Genomic DNA, 18,506 nt, shown 5'->3' on the forward strand with positions numbered 1-18,506 from the left:
CACATGAGATAAAGAGAAAACTCTTATTAACCGATACCTCCTTAGGTTATGTTACAAGGTTTTTAGATGACATAATGTGCGATGAAATTTCAGTGCAATGATTAGCTGATGAGCTGTTTGCTCCTCTTCTCTTTCTGTGATGGCTTTTCTTGGATTTTCTTGGGGTCGCTCTGGCTGAGCGCGGTCCGCGTCACTGTGGACATGCCGTCGACAAACTTCGTCTTGAATAGGACGTTGGCGTTTGTGAACATGCCGTCCTTTAGTGACACGACCACAAACTGCAAAGACAATAAAAATTACAAGGTTTGGAAAAACTTTACCCATTAACTTGGTTTAAAAGAGGAATAATGGTTTACGGTATTTCACGACAGGAAGTGTATTCTGCGAAATAAAGTGAAAACCTTCATGCTTTAACTTACCTGAGAGTGTCTAAAATGCGTCCGCAGCATCTGCCCAATATTTTGTGTGTGAGACAGATCCAGAGCAGCGTCCACTTCATCTAAGATGTAGATGGGAGCGGGTTTGAACAGCAGCATGGCCAGGATGAGAGACAGGGCCACCAGTGATCTGAAAACAGACACAACTTATTTACAGTATTGTTTAGGTGCAATCGAAGTGACACTAAAAGGCCATACTGAATGAGGTTACTCACCTTTGCCCACCACTGAGCTCTGTGAGGTTCTCCTTCCAGGTGTTACCCAAGGCCACTTTGAACTCGAGGCCCTCCAGGACACCGCAGCCCTGCGGAGGAGCCAGCTTTGCTGTGGCTCCTGGCAACAGGGTGGAGAAGATGGAGCCAAAGTCCTTGTTTACCTACAGTGAGAGATAATGGGCAATAAATTAATTATTCTAAAGTTAAACAAAAAAGGAACAACCAAAAGCCAGTATCTGAAATGCCACAACTACAGGATACTAAGAAACAAACAAAGAAAACTACAACAAGACAGGAAGGAGGCAATGATATATGTGTCGTATGGAGGCAGAAAAAGAAACTATGTGACTCCTGTAAAACAGGCAGCCAACCTGCTTTCTTCTTAATGGCCACTAGGGGGCAAAACCTACAGAAGCCTGATGTGATTCTTGGCTCAGTCACCCGTTTTGGATCAGACTGAATAAAATGTTAGGATGACTAAATATACAAAAATGACCTGAGTGTAAGAAAGGAGGATTACCTAACATATGTACAGTTTCACTGTCTGACCTCATTTTAAAGATGGGGTGGTGACACTCTTCATACAGCCTATGATCATAACACCTTTTTATATTCATAGTGACTGAAACCTGTTGGAGAAAGACGCAGAAGTGGCTGCTGCACAAAATAAGTCCTGTTCACTGACATTACTGATTTATAACATCCACAGATATTAGATTTATTGAAAATCCTGCAATGGTAAGTTTAAAACAAAGCAAGGTGACAATAAGTATAAGTAAAGGAGAAAGAATAAATAAAGGTGCTGAGAAGTATACCTTCTGCCACGCCACGTTAAGAGCCTCGTTTTTCTTTTGGTCCAGCTCCTCAATGGTCTGCAAAATCTTTGCCTTGTCGTTCTCCACAATCCTCTTCTTCTTCATCAGATCATTGTACTGCAGAAGGGAATGATGTTACATGGAGGAACAGACAGTAGCTGAGGCCTTTGAGTTACAAATATACTTTTTCGTCCCTCCTCACCCTTTCCTCTGCCTCGTTCAGCATATTCATAGCCCTCTTGTTAACGTTCCTCTCTAGCTTGCTGGTGGTCTCCTCCAGCTTCTTGAGCCGCTGGCCTGCTTCACGCGGGTTGTTGGTCTTGAAATCATAAGAAGTGTTCGGCTGACCGAAAAAGTGGCGCTCTGAATTGATCCAGTCGTGCTCCTCCAGCATCCGAGTCACCTGAGAGATGGAAACGTGTTTATGATGCTCAAGTCATACGAGAAAAGATGAAACTCACTCCAATCTTCTGGATCAAGACAACATTAAGTGTTACTGCAGTGGGAGGACTGTGGGCTAATGAGAGTTTGCGTGTACCTTGTCAGCAGCATCCTGGCTGTCTTTGCGGTGTTTGCTGATGTTATGTTCCAGCTCCTTGATCTTCAGCTGGACCTCATTGTTTTGTTCTCTGAGCTTATTGGCCTCAGTGGACTTTGTCTGGAGGGTTGAGATGGACAAACAATTCAGTTAATCAGTCATATCTGAAAGTTCTAACCAGTTGTGAAGCTCTCAGTGCTGAGGAGTGTGAAATGTTTTAAAATGTTTGAGTCAGAAACTGAAACTGTTGCAGTTACAACAACAATCCTCCTGTGGAAGGCTTGTAACATTATTTAATTAATAAATATATATAGATGTATAGATAGATATACCTTGAGCGCTTTGTCTTGTGACACAATCACTTCCTTCTGTTTGGCCAGCTCCTCCTGGGCTTTACGCACTGCCTCCTACATTACAACAGAAAAAATAAATTAGGAAAGCATTTGGATACTTAAATTTATAAACATCACATTTGATGGTGTTTTTTGTTTTGTTTTTTTTACATAGAAAGATGGCACATGCTCAGCCCAATAATCCACAAGAGAAAAACTATATAATTCATAATGAGGACCAAAACAACTACGTGGAAACCCTGTAACAGCCTAATTAAAGTTGTCAGACTTTTACTTAAAAGATCTGAGTTAATAATCGACTGGGATTCGTAAGAGCTTAACAAAAGAAGGAGAGTCCAGTCGCCCTCTTTTTCAACCTCTTAAGACTGTCATGACCTGGATGACTGAGAACCCACACAGACAAATTGATTGTGATAAATCATAACACTTTTTAAGTTCACGTGAACGAGTTCCACCCCTGGAGTGGAGCAGTAATAAACTCATCTAAGTCTATTTGCCAAAAGACTTCTGGGAGCTACTTTGCATGTTCAAAATGGCCCAAATACCTTGTTTTGGGATACAGTGCAAGCCATGCTGTCAATCTGCTCCTGGATGGCCTTCATCGCCTCGTCTACAGCCTGAATCTGCTGCTCGTAGCCAGCCTGCTCCCTCTGCAGCTCCTCCAGCTCCAGGGCCACAGCATCAGCCTCCTGCAAACATGAGCAAAGAAAGAGTTAAATAAATAATAAATAAAACACAAAACAGACAGACACACACTGGCTGACTAAAATTCTGGCTAAAATTAAAAATATATTATTGTATATTGTAGCAATTATTCAAAGCAGTCAAAAGTTCATTTAACCTGCTGCTTCTGCTTCAGCTTCTTGTTGAAGGCATCGGCTTTGGCCTTGGCTGTATTGAGTTTCTGCTGGGCAGCTTTCAGCTCCTTCTCCCTCTCAGCTTCAGCATTCTTCATCTTGTTCTCCAGCACCTTGTATTTCTCTTCAGCCCGCTTTTGCACCTCCTTAGTAACACGCAACGTCTCCTCACTCTCCTCTGGATTAACAAACAGCACATTTGATCAAGTTAGAAAACACAAAGTGCAGACTGGATGGTTTTTTGTTGCCCCACGTATTTTGATTTCTCTGACCAATTGCTTTGCGCAGCCTCTCCAGCTCCTCTTGCTGCTGGTGGAAGGAGCTCTGCTGCACCTTGGCCTGCAGAATCTGTTCTTCCTCCACCTTCAGTTCATACTGCTGCTTCAGCTGACGATACCTGCAAGAGAGAGAGAGAAGTGTGGTGAAAAGAACAAGGAAATGTACCAGGGTAGGTGAGAAAACATGCTGGCAGCTACATCACAGTGTGTTTCTGTTGTGTTTTTTTCCCACTGCTTTTAAATACTAAACGGCGTTGTGGTGCATTAAGTCTTAAAAACAAGGTTTTTAAGAGTTTTGCTGTAAACAGTTAAAACATGGGCATATTTTGTGTGTTTGCATGTACATACTTCTCAGCGGTTCCCTTCAGGCTGGCCAGTTGCCGTTCAGTATCCTGAAGTTGGGCCTCCTTTTCATTCAGGTTGTCCTGAACCTCCTTCACCTCCTTCAGGCTGGACAGAACTGATGCAGACTGGGAGCGAGCACCTGAGAGGAGGAAAAAAAGCCAGTTTACTTTTTGAGTGCTTGAGTGAGTTCAAATAAAACCATCGCTGCAGGTAAAATGTTCAAAGTCATCATAAAACAGTGGCAACAAAATCCAATAAATAACACATGACAGAGCACACACGTCCTCCTTGCTCTCACCTCCACTCAGGGTTCCCTGTGGGTCAAAGATGTCTCCACCGAGTGTGACTGTCTTGGTCATCACCTGCTTATCGAAAGCCACTTTTTTGGCATTGTCCAGAGTGTCGCACACCAGTGTGGCGCCAAACACATACTCCATGGCTTTACGTAGGTCAGACTCATAACCGACTAAGGACAGAGCTGTGTGAACATTGTCCACTCCAACCTGGATGAAGATAAGACAGAAAGAATGCAATAAGAGTCAATGGTAAGTTTCAGTAAACGGGGGGAAAAAAAAAAATTAAGTGCACTTTTACAACTTCTCCAAACATTTTCAAACCCAAACACTCAGAAGATTCTCTCACCAGGTTCTTGGCAGCGTTGATCACTCTGTCATTAAGTGTCTTTGCAGAGATCTTGTTCAGGGGAATGATGGTGTACCTTCGCTGCAGCTCTCCCTTCTCTAGCAACTTTTTGCCTGTCACCTACAAAAAAACAAAAATCAATAACTTCAGTTATGCCATCCCACTGATCTGTGAATGAAAATAAATAAATAAACAACACACAGACTGGTCACACACACCTACCTCTGTGTCAACAACAATGTTATAAAGCCGTCCTCCTGCCACGACCTCCAGCGCTGTTGAATAGGAGATGTCGCTGACTGTGATCAGGTTAGCTAGAAGCCCCTTCACTTTGCTGCGGTCCCACCCTCGCTCAGGGTCCCTAAAGAGGGACATTAAAAACAACATTAACCTCCTAGGACCTGGCGTCCACATATGTGGACATCACATTTTGGGTTGTCTAGAGCAAAATACTAAATTTTGCTCTAAAGGGCCTGATATCCACTTACAAGGACATTATACTGCCACAGTTCTATCAAAATTTAAAACGAATGTCCTCAGATGTGGCTCTCATTGTTCTTAGAAACAAAAATCAGGTAAAAAAATAAATAAAAAATCATCAGGTATTTCTTTGTTTTTACATTCATTGGGTCCCAATATGCCCAAATATCAATGAGAAATTAAAAATGCATGCCATGGAAGAGTTCAGGTCTTAGGAGGTTAGCACACCTGAGTTCATTAAGTAGTGTTCACTCCCTCTAAAAACACATAAACCCTGTTTTTCAAGGAATGATTTAATCTCTAATGATTTTTTTTAAATCCCGTTTTCGAGCATTGATTTTTTCATATTTTGTTTGGCCAAAGTCTTTAAGATAAGTATACTGAAGAAATTTGATGAAGTTATCAATTAACAGAGTTGGAATAATTGGAAATTATAATTATCGAAGATATTCTGAGGTAGCTAAGAGATTATTGAAATACATATTTCTTATGTTTTTTTATTTTTAAATTTTCCACACAGTGTCTCTTTCCTGCCTTTCAAAAGAGAGGATGTGATTCATTTGTTCGTTTATTCTTATAAATTAAATTTTGGGCTTTATTGGGGATTTATCCCAACATCATAACTGCAAACCGCTTTCAAACCCTACGACCCAGAAATGTAACTACATGTTGTGTTGACACACTCCAGAACTATTATCATTGGACTGTTCAGCACTGTGGGCACGCACACACACACACACACACACACACACACACACACACACCCCAACAACAACAACTGACCACAGAGAGTGGGGACCCAGGAGGGAAAAGAAATGTCCTAGCATTTTATTAGCTTGTGTCCTCTGGCACCACATAAAAACCCATATATATCTGCCATCATATCAATATATTAACAAATGGCTAAGACTCCCCTTCACAGGTACAATACAACAAAGCTAAAAGGTGAGGGAACTGTCAGCCAAGTGTGCAAAGGAATACAAGTTTATAAAAATAAATAAATAAATAAATTTACACACCTCTACATTTTTAACATGAAAGTTTCTCAGTGCTCCTTTTTAATTTTTTTCAATACTTCCCTAATTAGAAAATCATTAAATGTCTTTATAACATTAGATGTGGTATAATTTGATGAGATCTGAGTTCTTACTTGTAATCAAAGCGCAGGTTGGGGAAACGTGACATAAGACGCTCATGCGTCTCTTTAAGTTTAGTTATCTCTCTGGACAGCTGCCTTCTTTTTTCCAGCAGACTTTCTTCCTTCCCATCTGCAGAAGGACATAAAAAACCCTCCAGTTAGTACAAAGGTTTATACAGAAAAGGCACCTCATACGTGAGTGCATGTGACTCCTGTTTAAACAAATACCGGTACATAAATAATCATGAATTAGTACCTTCGTAGTTGAGCTTGGCTAGCTCAGCCTCTAGTTTCTCCCTGCTGTTTTTGACAGCTTTCAGAGTGTCCTGGTCTTTTTTGTAGCCACTGTCCATCTTTTTCACCTCTGCTTGTTTGGTCTTCAGCTCAGCCTGGGCATGCTTAAGCGTCATTTGGGCCTGAGCATAAATAAGGAAGAAAAAAAATAGATGGTTGGAAATTCATGATAAAATAAGAACCCAGGGAATAAGGTCAGTGAAAAAAACGTTTTCCAGTCACAGAAGCATAATCAGCCTTCTGCAAAAATATTTATTCTAAAAGCAAGACTCACCTGCTTGGCCTCTGTATCTGCTTTGCTTATGTCATTCTTGCAGGCCATCATCTGGCCTGCGAGTGTGGCTTCCTCTCCATCCTCGTTGGTAGAAAGACCTGCAGACACAGCTTTGAAATGCTGCTCAGCTGCCTCGAGGGCAGCGCTGTCATTCTTTCCCTCCTCCTGCAGAGCCTGAAGCTGCTTGGTCAACACAGAAACCTCCTTTTCCTTCACCACAAGCATTTTCTTGTCCTGCAGATCAAGGAAAACAACAGTTTGAATAAATGATTCAGATGTACACATTGCCCTTGTTTGCAAGTCATAGAATAGCAAGATTTTTATTAATCCATTACCTCTTCCATGTTCTTTACAAGCTCCTTCCTCTTCTTGGTTTCATCTTTGAGATTTGATTTTTTTAAGTCAAGTGCACTCTGAGCTTTGGCGTCCACACGCTGAACATCAGCTAGAGCCTCCTCAAGAGACTTTAATACTCCATTTACTTCCTACAGACGAGCAGATTGATACAGATTACTTTGCTGCAGTTTGATTAAAACATACAGAGGATGGACCTATAGCATACAAATTATTTTAAAGACTTCAACAAAGGTACTGAAAAAATCTGCCCACTATTACAGAAAAAGAAAATCAAATTGTGAAAAATCGCTCCCTTTCTTCCCCAGTGTAAAGTACCTGGTCTTTTTTCTTTTGCAGCTCCTGAATCTGGGCTGTGAGCTCCTGGACTTTGCTCTCGTTCTCTGCCATGCTGGCTTGCATCTTGGCGATGTTGTCCTGCATCACTTTTAGATTCTCTGCTGACTTCAGCTTGGTCTCCTCTGCACACACAAACAGCCAGGCCACATACAGCCGCGACAAGTGCTGGATCTCACGCATCAGCTTCTGGTATTCCAGATATGATGATCGTTCCTGTGGACAGAGGAAGGTTCAGAAATGGATATTACAACAGTAAAAACAAAAAGAACACAGGCTTCACGGGTTGAACCTGTGGAGAGAGATAGTCGGTTCAAATCTTAATGCCAAACTACCTCCTGCAGTTTCTGCATGGTTGGAGTGATTTCCTCATCCAAAATCTGAAAGAGCAAACACAACAAATGGTTTGCTTCAGCAGCAGTTTGCTGACGAACAAGTATAGATAGTGATACAGTCAGAGTGAATTAACATACAGTCTGAATCTCCTTCAGCTTGGCCTCTTTCTTCTCAATGGTCTTCTGAGCACTAATCTTTTTACATTCATACATCCTGGTACCTGCTGCTTCCTCGATCATGGCAAGGATCTGAAAGAAGAGAAGTATTCAATATTATAAGTCCTAAGAAGGGAGGGAAATAAGTGTCCTCCTAATGGGCAAAGTGTTTGTCTTACCTCTGGTGGTTTCATATTCAGAACTTTGGTGATCCTCCCCTAATGTATTAAAACAAAAGGAAAATCTTTGAATGGGGTGACAGATCATATCCATTTACAACCACAACTACACCGCTGAAACAAGACTGACCTGCATGATGAGGAAATGTGGGTTGTTGACATTAAGACCAACAGAGCAGAATAAGTCCTGCACGCGAGTGTTGTTGGCATTGACTCCATTGATGAGATACTTGTTCCTGCCACCAATTACCACCTAAAAAAAAAAAGTATATGCGTGTTAATACAAGGACTGCATAATAATCCTAAAGTCAGAGAGTTTCCTCCTTTATTTCTTTCCCCACCTGTCTCGTAACAGTGATCTCATCATGTGTTTCGAACCCCAGAGGACTCTGGCTTTTGTTGGAGTTGTCAAAGGTAATGGACACAGTGGCCTTTGTGATGCCACCCTGTCCGTTCTTGTACACCAAGTCCTGGAGGTTGGAGGCTCGCACCTGTCAGGTGAGATGAAACAAAAAAGGATGCAAATTTTGAATGAGAAACAACTACACATGCTTCTTACTTAGTTAACCTCAGTTCAGGGTCACTGCACTTTCGTATTATTCAACAGTTGTTCTTCATATTTTGTTTCTCACTTTTGTGGCAGTTCAGTTTGACCTGAGTCAGTTTTCAGAAAGGATATGTTTATTTTATTATTTTTTGTCACTTGCTATGAGAGAACAATATTGTTATAAACAAATCGTGACGGCTATTTACTTCCAGTCATGAAGCGACCGCAGTCTCAAAGTGTCGATGCCTTCTTATGCTTACTCTATTGACAGCTTCTACGAAACTACAACTAGATGTATTTCTTGTATTCATACTTCATTTTATTTTTAAATTTGTTTCGCAAAATACAGTAGTTTTCAGCACTATAACAATTTGTGACTTTCGCTTGTTACTGAGAGGAATACAACCACTGCCATTATCAAACTCAACAAAAACTCTTAAGTAATCAAATATAAACAACTGGAACACTGGATTTGATAGCTTTTAAGCTAGCTTACGGACAACAGCACACTTACATGGGTGAGATTTGAAATACCCAAAAGGAAACATATCGAGTCCAAAATATTGGACTTGCCGCTGCCGTTCAATCCTGTGATGGCGTTGAAGAGTGGGTCAAAGCCGTTGATCTCCGTCCTTTGCGCGTAGGACTTGAATCCTTCGATAATAATAGACTTGATGTACATCTTTCGGGTTTCCTCTCTCAGCTGATTCCGGAGGCAAGATTTGTTACAGCCAGGTGACAAACCACCACCTTAAACAGAAAGCACCAAATATTAGCCCCGTGTTTACAACCGACAACTGGGAAACAGCTTCTCTCTTCTAACTTGAATTTTGGCGGCAGGCGTGCAGACCCTGAGCCGCGAGTGCGTGCGTCCGTTGTGTGCCGGAAACAAAACAAAGAAACCTAACTACATTAAAAATATGCAGACACACAACAAGTATATTATAATGATCCAATTTTAAAATAAATAAACGTCAATGTAAAATCAAAGAAACAACGATTCTTAAATATTTATTGCGATATATATTTATTTTCGTCAGGCAACTTCCAAGGCAACTAAAACTCTTAGACGCACGCGCTCGCGCGCGCGTGTGTTTGTTGGCGCCACCTGTAGATATGAAGTACAAGTGCATTTAGTAAAATCGTCCCGAGTCAACCTGGCCGGTCGAGAAAATACTGCATTATACTAAAAATAGTTTTAATTAATAAAGATAATTTAATTATGCTAGATATTAAATGTTTCTTTATATAAAATCTGAAATATTAAATGAAATTGAAAAACCTGTCACTTAGAAGCGCTATGAGGTATGACTGTTAAATAACGAAAAGTAGCTCCTCTTGCTAAAAGCATTGACTAGAAGTTATAGCCTTGAATTCAAATACTAATTACACCCACGGTTATTTAACCTATGTAACCTATTGTGCAAAAGTCTTGACCCACCCCTAATTTCTTTATCTTTTGCTTCCAAGCTGCCGGAACTTCTTGTAATTGTAATAAAATGCCAAAGATAACACAGTTGAACAGGCATGAAGTAATATTTTCTGATTCACCTATTAACTGAAACCTTTGCAGGTCTTGGCGTGTGTGTGTGTGTGTGTGTGTGTGTGTGTGTGTGTGTGCCAGATATCTGGCTGAGCCCTCATCAGAAATGGTCTCAGTGGAGGGGTGAATTTCAAGAAGCAATTCTTAAGGAAGGAAAACGGAGAAAACGCTGAGGTATGCTAAATTACATAAGAACTGGACTGAAAATCAGTGGTAAGAGGTCTTATGAAGTGATGAAACCAATTTTTTTTTAATAAATCATTGTTAATATGTAGAGAAGAAGTCAGGAAAAAGGTGCAACAGCGTGTACAGCCATCTGTAAAACATTATAGAGACTCTGTCATGGTTTGGGACTACAATTCAGCCACTGGTGTTGTGATCATGTCAAAATTAATGGACTTATTAACACAGAAAAGTGCCATAAGAGTTTGATCCACCACGCAGGCATCTTGAAAACATCTGATTTGTAGGGGCTTCAGCATGACAGTCATTTCAAACACACTGCCAATGCACTAAAAGCATATCTGGATAGAAAAACATACAGTGGAACACTATCAGCTATGGCGCGACCTCCCTGGAGTCTGCCCCTCAACATTATTGAAGCAGTGTGGAATCATCTTGACAGAGAATGGAAGAAAAGGCCTTTTCTTCCATTTCCTTTTCTTCCGGCTGCCAACATACAAAGAAGAGTTTTGGATGTCCTTCAAGAAGCCCAGAGAGCTATTCCTAAAGACTACTTACAGGAATTACAAGTTTTCCAAAGATAATTCAGGCTATGTTAAAGAGAAAAGCTGGTCATACAGAATACTAACTTAGTATTTAGTATTAACTAACTTAACTCAGGCTTACTGGAATTGTACAAACTCGTTTTTTTTCACTGTTTATTGTATTTCTGTGCGTGTTTGCAGATGTTTAAAAATTTGTTGCATCTATTTTCCCAGCAAAATGTAAAGAAATGAGAGGTGGCTCAAGAGTTTTGCACAGCAGTTCATGTACACCAATGTTGCTTGAAAGCCTCTCATCATTGGAGTAATACATCTATTGAGGAAATACCTAATCATTTATTTATCTAGAAATGGCATAGAGTATACTGGAATCAGAATCAGACACTGAAATATCCACCAAATACATTTTAAGGTTCATTAAACTAAATGAGATTTTTGCAGCGCAGCTCCCTGTGACATGTGCTGTTAACAGTACTGTGCACTGCATAAAGAGGACAGAATACATGATTCGTACCCTGTGTTTAAGAAGATAAAGGGAGAAAAAAGCGCAAGGAATTTGCAGTTGCTTTATTTCTTTTGTGCTACATTTATTTTGAAATTCAGCACATGGAATATAATATAATAACTTCCAGGGTTATATAATTAAAAGTTAACAAAATTAGATGATAAATATGGCACATAGCTAGCATTTGCCATGAAGATACATTTAGCAGAGCATTAATGCAAAACATATTTCATTGTAAATATGAGTTCTTCAAAGCCCAGCTAACTGAAGCTACGAGCCTACATTTGCTTCACACTAACTGATATAAGCAATATACACGTACAGTATTTGCTACAACTTCGTAATATAAACACCCACCTTAACTGGCACTCTCACAACAACTGCGTACTTTTATTATCCATCCAGAGGCACATGACACATGGAGAGACAAACCAAATTGATTGCAAAGAAGCATATCTGTGACAGAACAGCGCAGTCCCCTTTGTTTGAGTAGAAGGAGGTGGGCTTGATGTAAGGCCAGTCAAAGTTCCTCAGGTTCAGTGACCTTTGACAGTACCGGTCACTGAGGGCAACCAGGGCACGCACCATAGCATATTTGGCTGAGCAGCTGATGGCCGTCACTGTACGCACCTCGTCGAAGTGCAGCAGGAAACAAGGGTCATCCTGAAACCAAAGAAAATTATATTTATGGAGCACCTTTAAGAATCACTGCATTTTTTTTTATTGTGTTTGTTCTGTAGAAAGCTTACATTATTATAGGGCAACTAAAGCCAAATGACCATAGACCATTCATCTTTACCTTGTCCCTTGTTAGCCCACAAACATTATGTGTTTAAGCAACTGTAGAAATTTTCCAAACGATTAATTAAAATGTGAAAAATAGATAAATAACAATGTCAAATTTATTGCTGATGAGTCACGGGAGGGTGCCAGAGCAGGAGTAAAGATTTTAATAACATAACTCATCTAGAATTTAATAGCTAAGGAGCTTGGAATTATCTTAAATTCATTTATGATTTTATCTTAATGTATTTACACCCCTGTGTGTATATGGGATACATACAGTGCTTAACAAATTTATTAGACCACTTGTCATAAAAACAAGAAAGCACCAGTATTTTAGAAATCTGTCAAAAACGTGTTTAAAACTAAAAGTTATATTATTATTTATTAAGCAAACACAAAATTTGTTTTCACATTTTTATATTTGAAAAATGCCGGTACACTGGACTTCTGCATAACATTCAATCACTAAACCTTTTCTGTTTAGGAATGCAATCACTGTAATTTGCCATCTTAATAAAATAAAATAAAAAATTAGTGTGCTTTAATATAAATCACGGATGAAAATAATAATAACAACAGCAATTTTAGCATTAAAAATATCATTTTCATTAAGGAGCTTGGTACTTACTGGTAGATTAAACATTCCAGAAACATAAAAAATGACATGGATAATTACAAATATTGTTAATTTAGTGCAGCTGTGGCATAAACAGAACATTATGGTGGTGGTCAAAGTGCAGTGACTTGGTGCACCAGTTTGGTTGGTGAAAACTGTGTTTAAATGCACTTTATAAATACATTTTAATTACTTAGTTAATAGGTACTGATAAAGCAAAATGTCCACAGAATTATTATTATGCGGTCTATGTGGTCATCAAGAATGCCATCCACATACAGTTACCCAAAAGACAGTTTGTCTCTATTTTAGCCAGTTAAGAACAATGGAAGTTACAGAAGAATTTGGCTAATTACCATGTCAGGATTTCTTCCATCAATCAGGGTAAGGTCTTTCAGGGACCAGATCTCTGCCCTCCGGTAGCACTCTTGTATGCAGGAGCGTTTGGTGAAGGATCTCTTGGATGTAGACTTTAGGGGCACAGACATCTGACAGTGCACTATACATAGCTGGACTTCTTTGTTTTTTGCAACTGCGGAAAAATGGAAAAACATCACAAACAGGTGCACTGCAGCACCGGGCTTTTCATCAGCAAGCCAGCCTTATAGATTTAACACACCCTGTGTGGTGCAGGTATACACAGCTTTTAAGGAAGTAAGTTATTAAACACATTAAAAATGTACATTTTAAGGAGGAAGATATTTACTCCTGTGTAAAAATCAAACGCACATTTCTGAGTCAACAATCAAGCTGTTTACCTGAGGCACAGAAAAAATGTCTTCCGTGCGATGGCTCTTCAATTTCAATGAACTCCACCAGTCTCTCTTTTGCAGGTTGAAACAAAACTCTCTGCATCTCCTCCCTCAGAAGAGACGACATCACTGGAGAGAGGGGGAGAAGAATCGGAGCGTCCCAAAAAACAGCAACGGCAAGAAGGGGGACCAAAGAGAGCGAGAGAAACTCAAAAGAAAGGAATGAGATATCCCCCCCAAAAATACTGTGACACTGGAGAACCCTGGAATCCAGCAGTGGCGGGAGGGGAGGGAAGTGGTGATGCTCCCCGTGCCCAGACCTTCTGAAAGCATGCAGGGTTTGTGGGTTGGTTCTGTGTGAAATAAGCTCTTACTCTACCCACAAATGCACGCACACACACACCGTCCACTCTGGATCGGCATGGTCTGATGATGTATGTTAATCTTTGATTGAAGTGCTGCATTCATACCAACTTGCCCAGGAGGGAGTGAGTAGAAAGGGGGCAATAAAAGGCCAAGCTCTTCATCATTTGCGTTTTTATTGCTTCAATTAAGATCCATTATGTTATGACGGTTTCCTGCAAATATGGATTTCACTCTTGCATTTGTAGCTGACAAAAATATCTTAGATACTGTTTGTATATCATGGTTGGATAAGCATTTGAAATGTATATTTAGCATTATATATGATCAGTAACTAGGGGGGTGTGGGGGGGGGGGGGGGGGGGCAGCTCTTCTCATATAAGATCAATGTTTTTTTGTGCATGTTCCCTGGCAGATGGAATATTAACTAACTGCGGTTCCATGTGGTTGCATGGCTCCATTGCAGCGCACATGTAACAGACGGTCTCACTTTTTTTTTTTTGTGGTCTTTTGGCCTCTTCTCCACTCACTCACATATAGACACTGATACATATTGTGGCAAACAGCCCAGTGTTTGTCCGTGATTAAACGGTTGTTGTGTGGGAAACGGATGTCCCACAGCACTCTGCATGGTTTCCATTACCGTGTAGTAATTCAATCTCTGACAATATGTACAAGTACAGTGAAGCACTTAAATGGGGAGATGAGGGGTGGGGAGGTGGGGGTGATTTTTATAAGCATATAAAGGAAGCTGCTCTAGTGATCATGGCTCCACAAGGTAATTTACTAGACATGCCAGGCTGTGGAGGACATCATTTTGCACCTATGAACGAATCCCAGCTGTTGACAGATTTGTCAAAACGTTGTGGGAGGACTTCTCTACAGGCCAAAACCACCCCAGAATGAACCAGACCGGAGCTCTGATCCAATTTGTTAGCACTAAAAAGTGTGGCTCCATTGGATTTGTCACATTTATGAAAACAAAAATGGGTCGCTCCTCTGCTAAGTGCTTTATTGTTGTTGTTGTTGATGGTTTTTGTGGGTGTTCGCTTGAAAGGCTTTTTGCCTCTGAGATGGAAAAATGAGCGGAGAGGCAGGAAGTATAGGGAGGAAAGCAAATACATACAAGTGTTGAATCTTATGAATAACACATGAGGTTTTTTTGTACTTACTTATCATTGATTTATCCCAGTATATATGACACATACATTGAAAAGATTCATATTTGCACATTTGCTGGGGTAATCCAAGGTTTAGAGTTTTGTTTTTGTTTTTTCTTTTTGGGGGGGGGGGGGGGGGGGGGTGCAGCATGTGCTGGAATACACAAGTGCACGTAAGAAATGGAAATCATTGGGATAAAACAGCTATATTACTGTTAGAAGGTAACATGGGGGGAGTTTGGAAATGCAGGTATGCTTAATTGAACAAGACAAAGAGATAATGAATAGAATGGAACATATAGCAACAAGGATGAGGAAATCAACTATGTGATGCTGGAATCCTAAATAATGAAGGCTTGGGGGAAATGAAAAGAAGAAGGAATCAGCTGAAGACGCAAGGAATGAGATGCAATAAAGTTACTGAGGAACCCACAAGGTGATTGACACGAAGGGTGCAGAACAAGTGTTAAAGTGGAACGCTGGAGAAAGCAGGAAGCAAGAAGGAAGACAAAAGCAAGAAAGAAAGAAGGAACAGAACACGCTGAGTAAAGGAAACCCAGAATGTGAACGCGACAAGAAGAGATCAATTACAGAATGACTGAATCGTGCATAATATGCAGGGGTGCTGTGTGAGGGAAAAAGCAGAAAGGAGAGAAAATAATAGATAGGAAAATGTGGATAATCCTTTAAAAAGCAGATAAGGACTAATCTCAACGTACAGTGAGGAAAGTGAAAGTGATGACAGAGAGGAAAGTGGAGGAGAAGTTGGAGTTCAGAAGAAGGAGCTTGACAGCGGGAATAAGAAGCTGAGAGACTGAGAAAAATGAGCCCAGGCAGGAGGAATGAATTAATGAGATATAAGAGAGCTCAAGAAATAGTCCAATATACATACCACATTCTATGAATTATAATCATAATAACAACAAGAGCACTCAGAGAATGCAACACCCCCGGAATAGCAAGGGCTATACTAAAACTCTTTTATGATGTCTTTCGTTTTATGATGTTTTGATTACAGTACGATGACAACGGCTGATTATGGCTTCATTGTGACGCCCCAGGGCGTCGCATTGATCAAATAAAAAGTGTGTTGCACAGCTCTCCCCATGCCCTTTCATATGACACATTACTCAATATGGATTCTTCAAATTTGTTTTACAAGGTCAACTTTGACCTAAAATGCTAATGAAGGTCAACCCAAGTACTCATGTCTCCGAAAGGCTTCATATATTATTGTGAGGTTTGACCCATAAAAATGTTATTCCTTATTTCCTCCTTTGCTCTGATCTTTACAGAATTTTCAAAAAAAATGATATCAGCTTGAGCTGTTACTGGTATCTACCACTACGCAAAATTTGAAAAAATGATATCTTGCAAACTGTGGATGCTACGCTGCAAACATACAATTACATACTCCCTGCCTTCGAGGGGAGAATAAGTATTATTATTTCAACAGTTGTAACATAAAAAATTCTTAAATTTGGGATTAATAAAGCATTTATTTTGCATAAATAGAAGGTAACTCAGTTTAGCTCATTATTTTTTGTCATTTGGCTTTTTCATCAGTTCGGTTTAACGTCACCATTGTCAAATATAAAATTCCATCCATCATCATCATCTTTTGCTTATCCAAGTTGCGGGGGAGAGATATAATCTCTCCAGCGTGTCCTGGGTCTCCCCCGGGGCGTCCTCATGGTGGCACATGCCCGGAACACCTCACCAAGGAAGCGCCCAGGAAGCATCCTTATCAGATGCCCGAACTACGTCAACTGGCTCCTTTCAATGTGGAGGAGCAGCAGCTCTACTCTGAGCCCCTCCTGGATGGGCTGAATTGCTTGACCTATCTCTGAGAAAGAGGCCAACCACCCTTCGGAGGAAGCGCATTTCTGCCGCTTGTATCCGTGATCTCATTCTTTCAGTCAGTACCCACAGCTCGTGACCATGGGCGAAGGTAGGGACGTAGATCGACCGCTAAATTGAGAGCTTTGCTTTTACACTCAGCTCCCTCTTCACCACAACGGACTGGTACAGCCGCAGCATCAATCCGTCTGGCGATCTCCCACTCCCTTCTTCTTTCACTTGTGAACAAGATCCCGAGATACTTAAACTCCTCCACTTGGGGCAGGAGCTCATCCCTGACCTGGGGTGGGCACTCCAGCCTTTTCCAGCTCAGGACCATGGCCTCAGATTGATTGATTTTATGATTGTTTGCGCTGTGAAAACCATTAATGGATGATTGTTTTTATGTTATGTCTTATCATAGCATGTCGTTTTCACCCGGAGGCATTAGTGAGGAATGAGTAATGGACACAGTTACGCTGAATGAAGTCAGCGTGATTAAGAGACCATCAAACTGGTGCATTGCTCATATGGAAGAAAAGGGCAGGTGGACTAGCAGAGACTTGCAGGAAGGGAACATGATAATTGTTTAATTTAGAGGTACTTTTGGTTGTAAAATTATTAAAGTTATAAAAAAAATGTTCCTCTGTTTTTTTCATGTCTCACAATTGAAATCTTTACTCCTGTCATAGAGTTGCTCATAGAAAGGTTTTCACAGGTTTATTTCATAATTTCTTTTTGGTTTTCTTTTTTAGTTTAAAGAAAATATTGCATGTATGTAAATTATGGGTGACACAATGATGGAGTGGTTAGCACTGTCACCTCAGCCAGGTTGGAAACTCAAATAATGGCTTTCATGAAATTGTGTGGGGTTTGCAAGCTCTCCCTGTGTCGGCGTGGATGATAATGTGCTTGTAGAGGAAGTTACGGTGGCCCCTAGAGACAAAGCATGTATAAACTCCAAAACACTTACAAATTCGAAATAACACGCACAAACTCCTCAACACATACAAAATCCAAAACACATGCAAACTCCAAAACACATGCAAAATCCAAAACACGTACAAAATCCAAGACACGTACAAGCTCCAAAGCACATACAAAATCCAAAACACGTACAAAATACAAAACACGTGCAAAATCCAAAACACGTGCAAAATCCAAAACACGTGCAAACTCCAAAACACGTGCAAACTCCAAAACACGTACAAAATTCAAAACACGTACAAAATTCAAAACACATGCAAAATCCAAAACACATGCAAAATCCAAAACACGTACAAAATCCAAAACACGTGCAAAATTCAAAACACGTACAAAATTCAAAACACGTGCAAACTCCAAAACACATGCAAAATCCAAAACACGTACAAAATTCAAAACACATGCAAACTCCAAAACACATACAAAATCCAAAACACGTGCAAAATCCAAAACACGTACAAAATTCAAAACACGTGCAAACTCCAAAACACATGCAAAATCCAAAACACGTACAAAATTCAAAACACATGCAAACTCCAAAACACATACAAAATCCAAAACACGTGCAAAATCCAAAACACGTACAAAATTCAAAACACGTGCAAACTCCAAAACACATACAAAATCCAAAACACGTACAAAATTCAAAACACGTGCAAA

General features: G+C 40.2%; 2 protein-coding genes across 2 annotated transcripts; both read right to left on the reverse strand.

Moving 5' to 3' along the window:
• Nucleotides 1-101: 101 nt before the first annotated feature.
• Nucleotides 102-9,255, reverse strand: smc2 (structural maintenance of chromosomes 2). The gene is made up of 25 exons (XM_085356013.1): nt 9,088-9,255; nt 8,368-8,517; nt 8,157-8,279; nt 8,027-8,065; nt 7,830-7,940; nt 7,692-7,736; nt 7,339-7,572; nt 7,002-7,151; nt 6,667-6,900; nt 6,355-6,514; nt 6,111-6,228; nt 4,703-4,841; nt 4,481-4,600; nt 4,137-4,341; nt 3,842-3,977; nt 3,488-3,612; nt 3,200-3,393; nt 2,904-3,047; nt 2,338-2,412; nt 2,006-2,125; nt 1,670-1,870; nt 1,468-1,584; nt 653-813; nt 420-567; nt 102-278 (listed from the first exon to the last, which is right to left on the reverse strand). Exons 1-25 carry the CDS (start codon nt 9,253-9,255, stop codon nt 102-104), a joined length of 3,594 nt encoding a protein of 1,197 aa, XP_085212139.1.
• A 2,484-nt stretch (nt 9,256-11,739) lies between these two features.
• exoc1l (exocyst complex component 1 like) lies at nt 11,740-13,627 on the reverse strand. Its single transcript, XM_085356014.1, has 3 exons — nt 13,507-13,627; nt 13,105-13,280; nt 11,740-12,009 (listed from the first exon to the last, which is right to left on the reverse strand). The coding sequence occupies exons 1-3, from the start codon at nt 13,625-13,627 to the stop codon at nt 11,740-11,742; spliced, it is 567 nt and encodes a 188-aa protein (XP_085212140.1).
• Nucleotides 13,628-18,506: the final 4,879 nt, after the last annotated feature.

The sequence above is a fragment of the Diplotaxodon limnothrissa genome, linkage group LG6 (assembly GCF_057381915.1).
Source record: "Diplotaxodon limnothrissa isolate DT_005_m linkage group LG6, D_limnothrissa_male_GT1.1, whole genome shotgun sequence".
NCBI classification, from domain to species: domain Eukaryota; kingdom Metazoa; phylum Chordata; class Actinopteri; order Cichliformes; family Cichlidae; genus Diplotaxodon; species Diplotaxodon limnothrissa.

What these genes read in the sequence shown, in the direction of transcription:
- exoc1l (XM_085356014.1), bottom strand. Translation starts at nt 13,627, where the DNA reads ATGTCGTCTCTTCTGAGGGAGGAGATGCAGAGAGTTTTGTTTCAACCT. An exon ending in ACATTTTTTCTGTGCCTCAG is followed by an intron (nt 13,281 to 13,506) that starts GTAAACAGCTTG and finishes ATTTTTCCGCAG; the next exon opens with TTGCAAAAAACAAAGAAGTC. An exon ending in ATGGAAGAAATCCTGACATG is followed by an intron (nt 12,010 to 13,104) that starts GTAATTAGCCAA and finishes CTTTGGTTTCAG; the next exon opens with GATGACCCTTGTTTCCTGCT.
- smc2 (XM_085356013.1), bottom strand. Translation starts at nt 9,255, where the DNA reads ATGTACATCAAGTCTATTATTATCGAAGGATTCAAGTCCTACGCGCAA. An exon ending in TGAATATGAAACCACCAGAG is followed by an intron (nt 7,941 to 8,026) that starts GTAAGACAAACA and finishes CTCTTCTTTCAG; the next exon opens with ATCCTTGCCATGATCGAGGA. An exon ending in AGCCAAGCTCAACTACGAAG is followed by an intron (nt 6,229 to 6,354) that starts GTACTAATTCAT and finishes GTCCTTCTGCAG; the next exon opens with ATGGGAAGGAAGAAAGTCTG.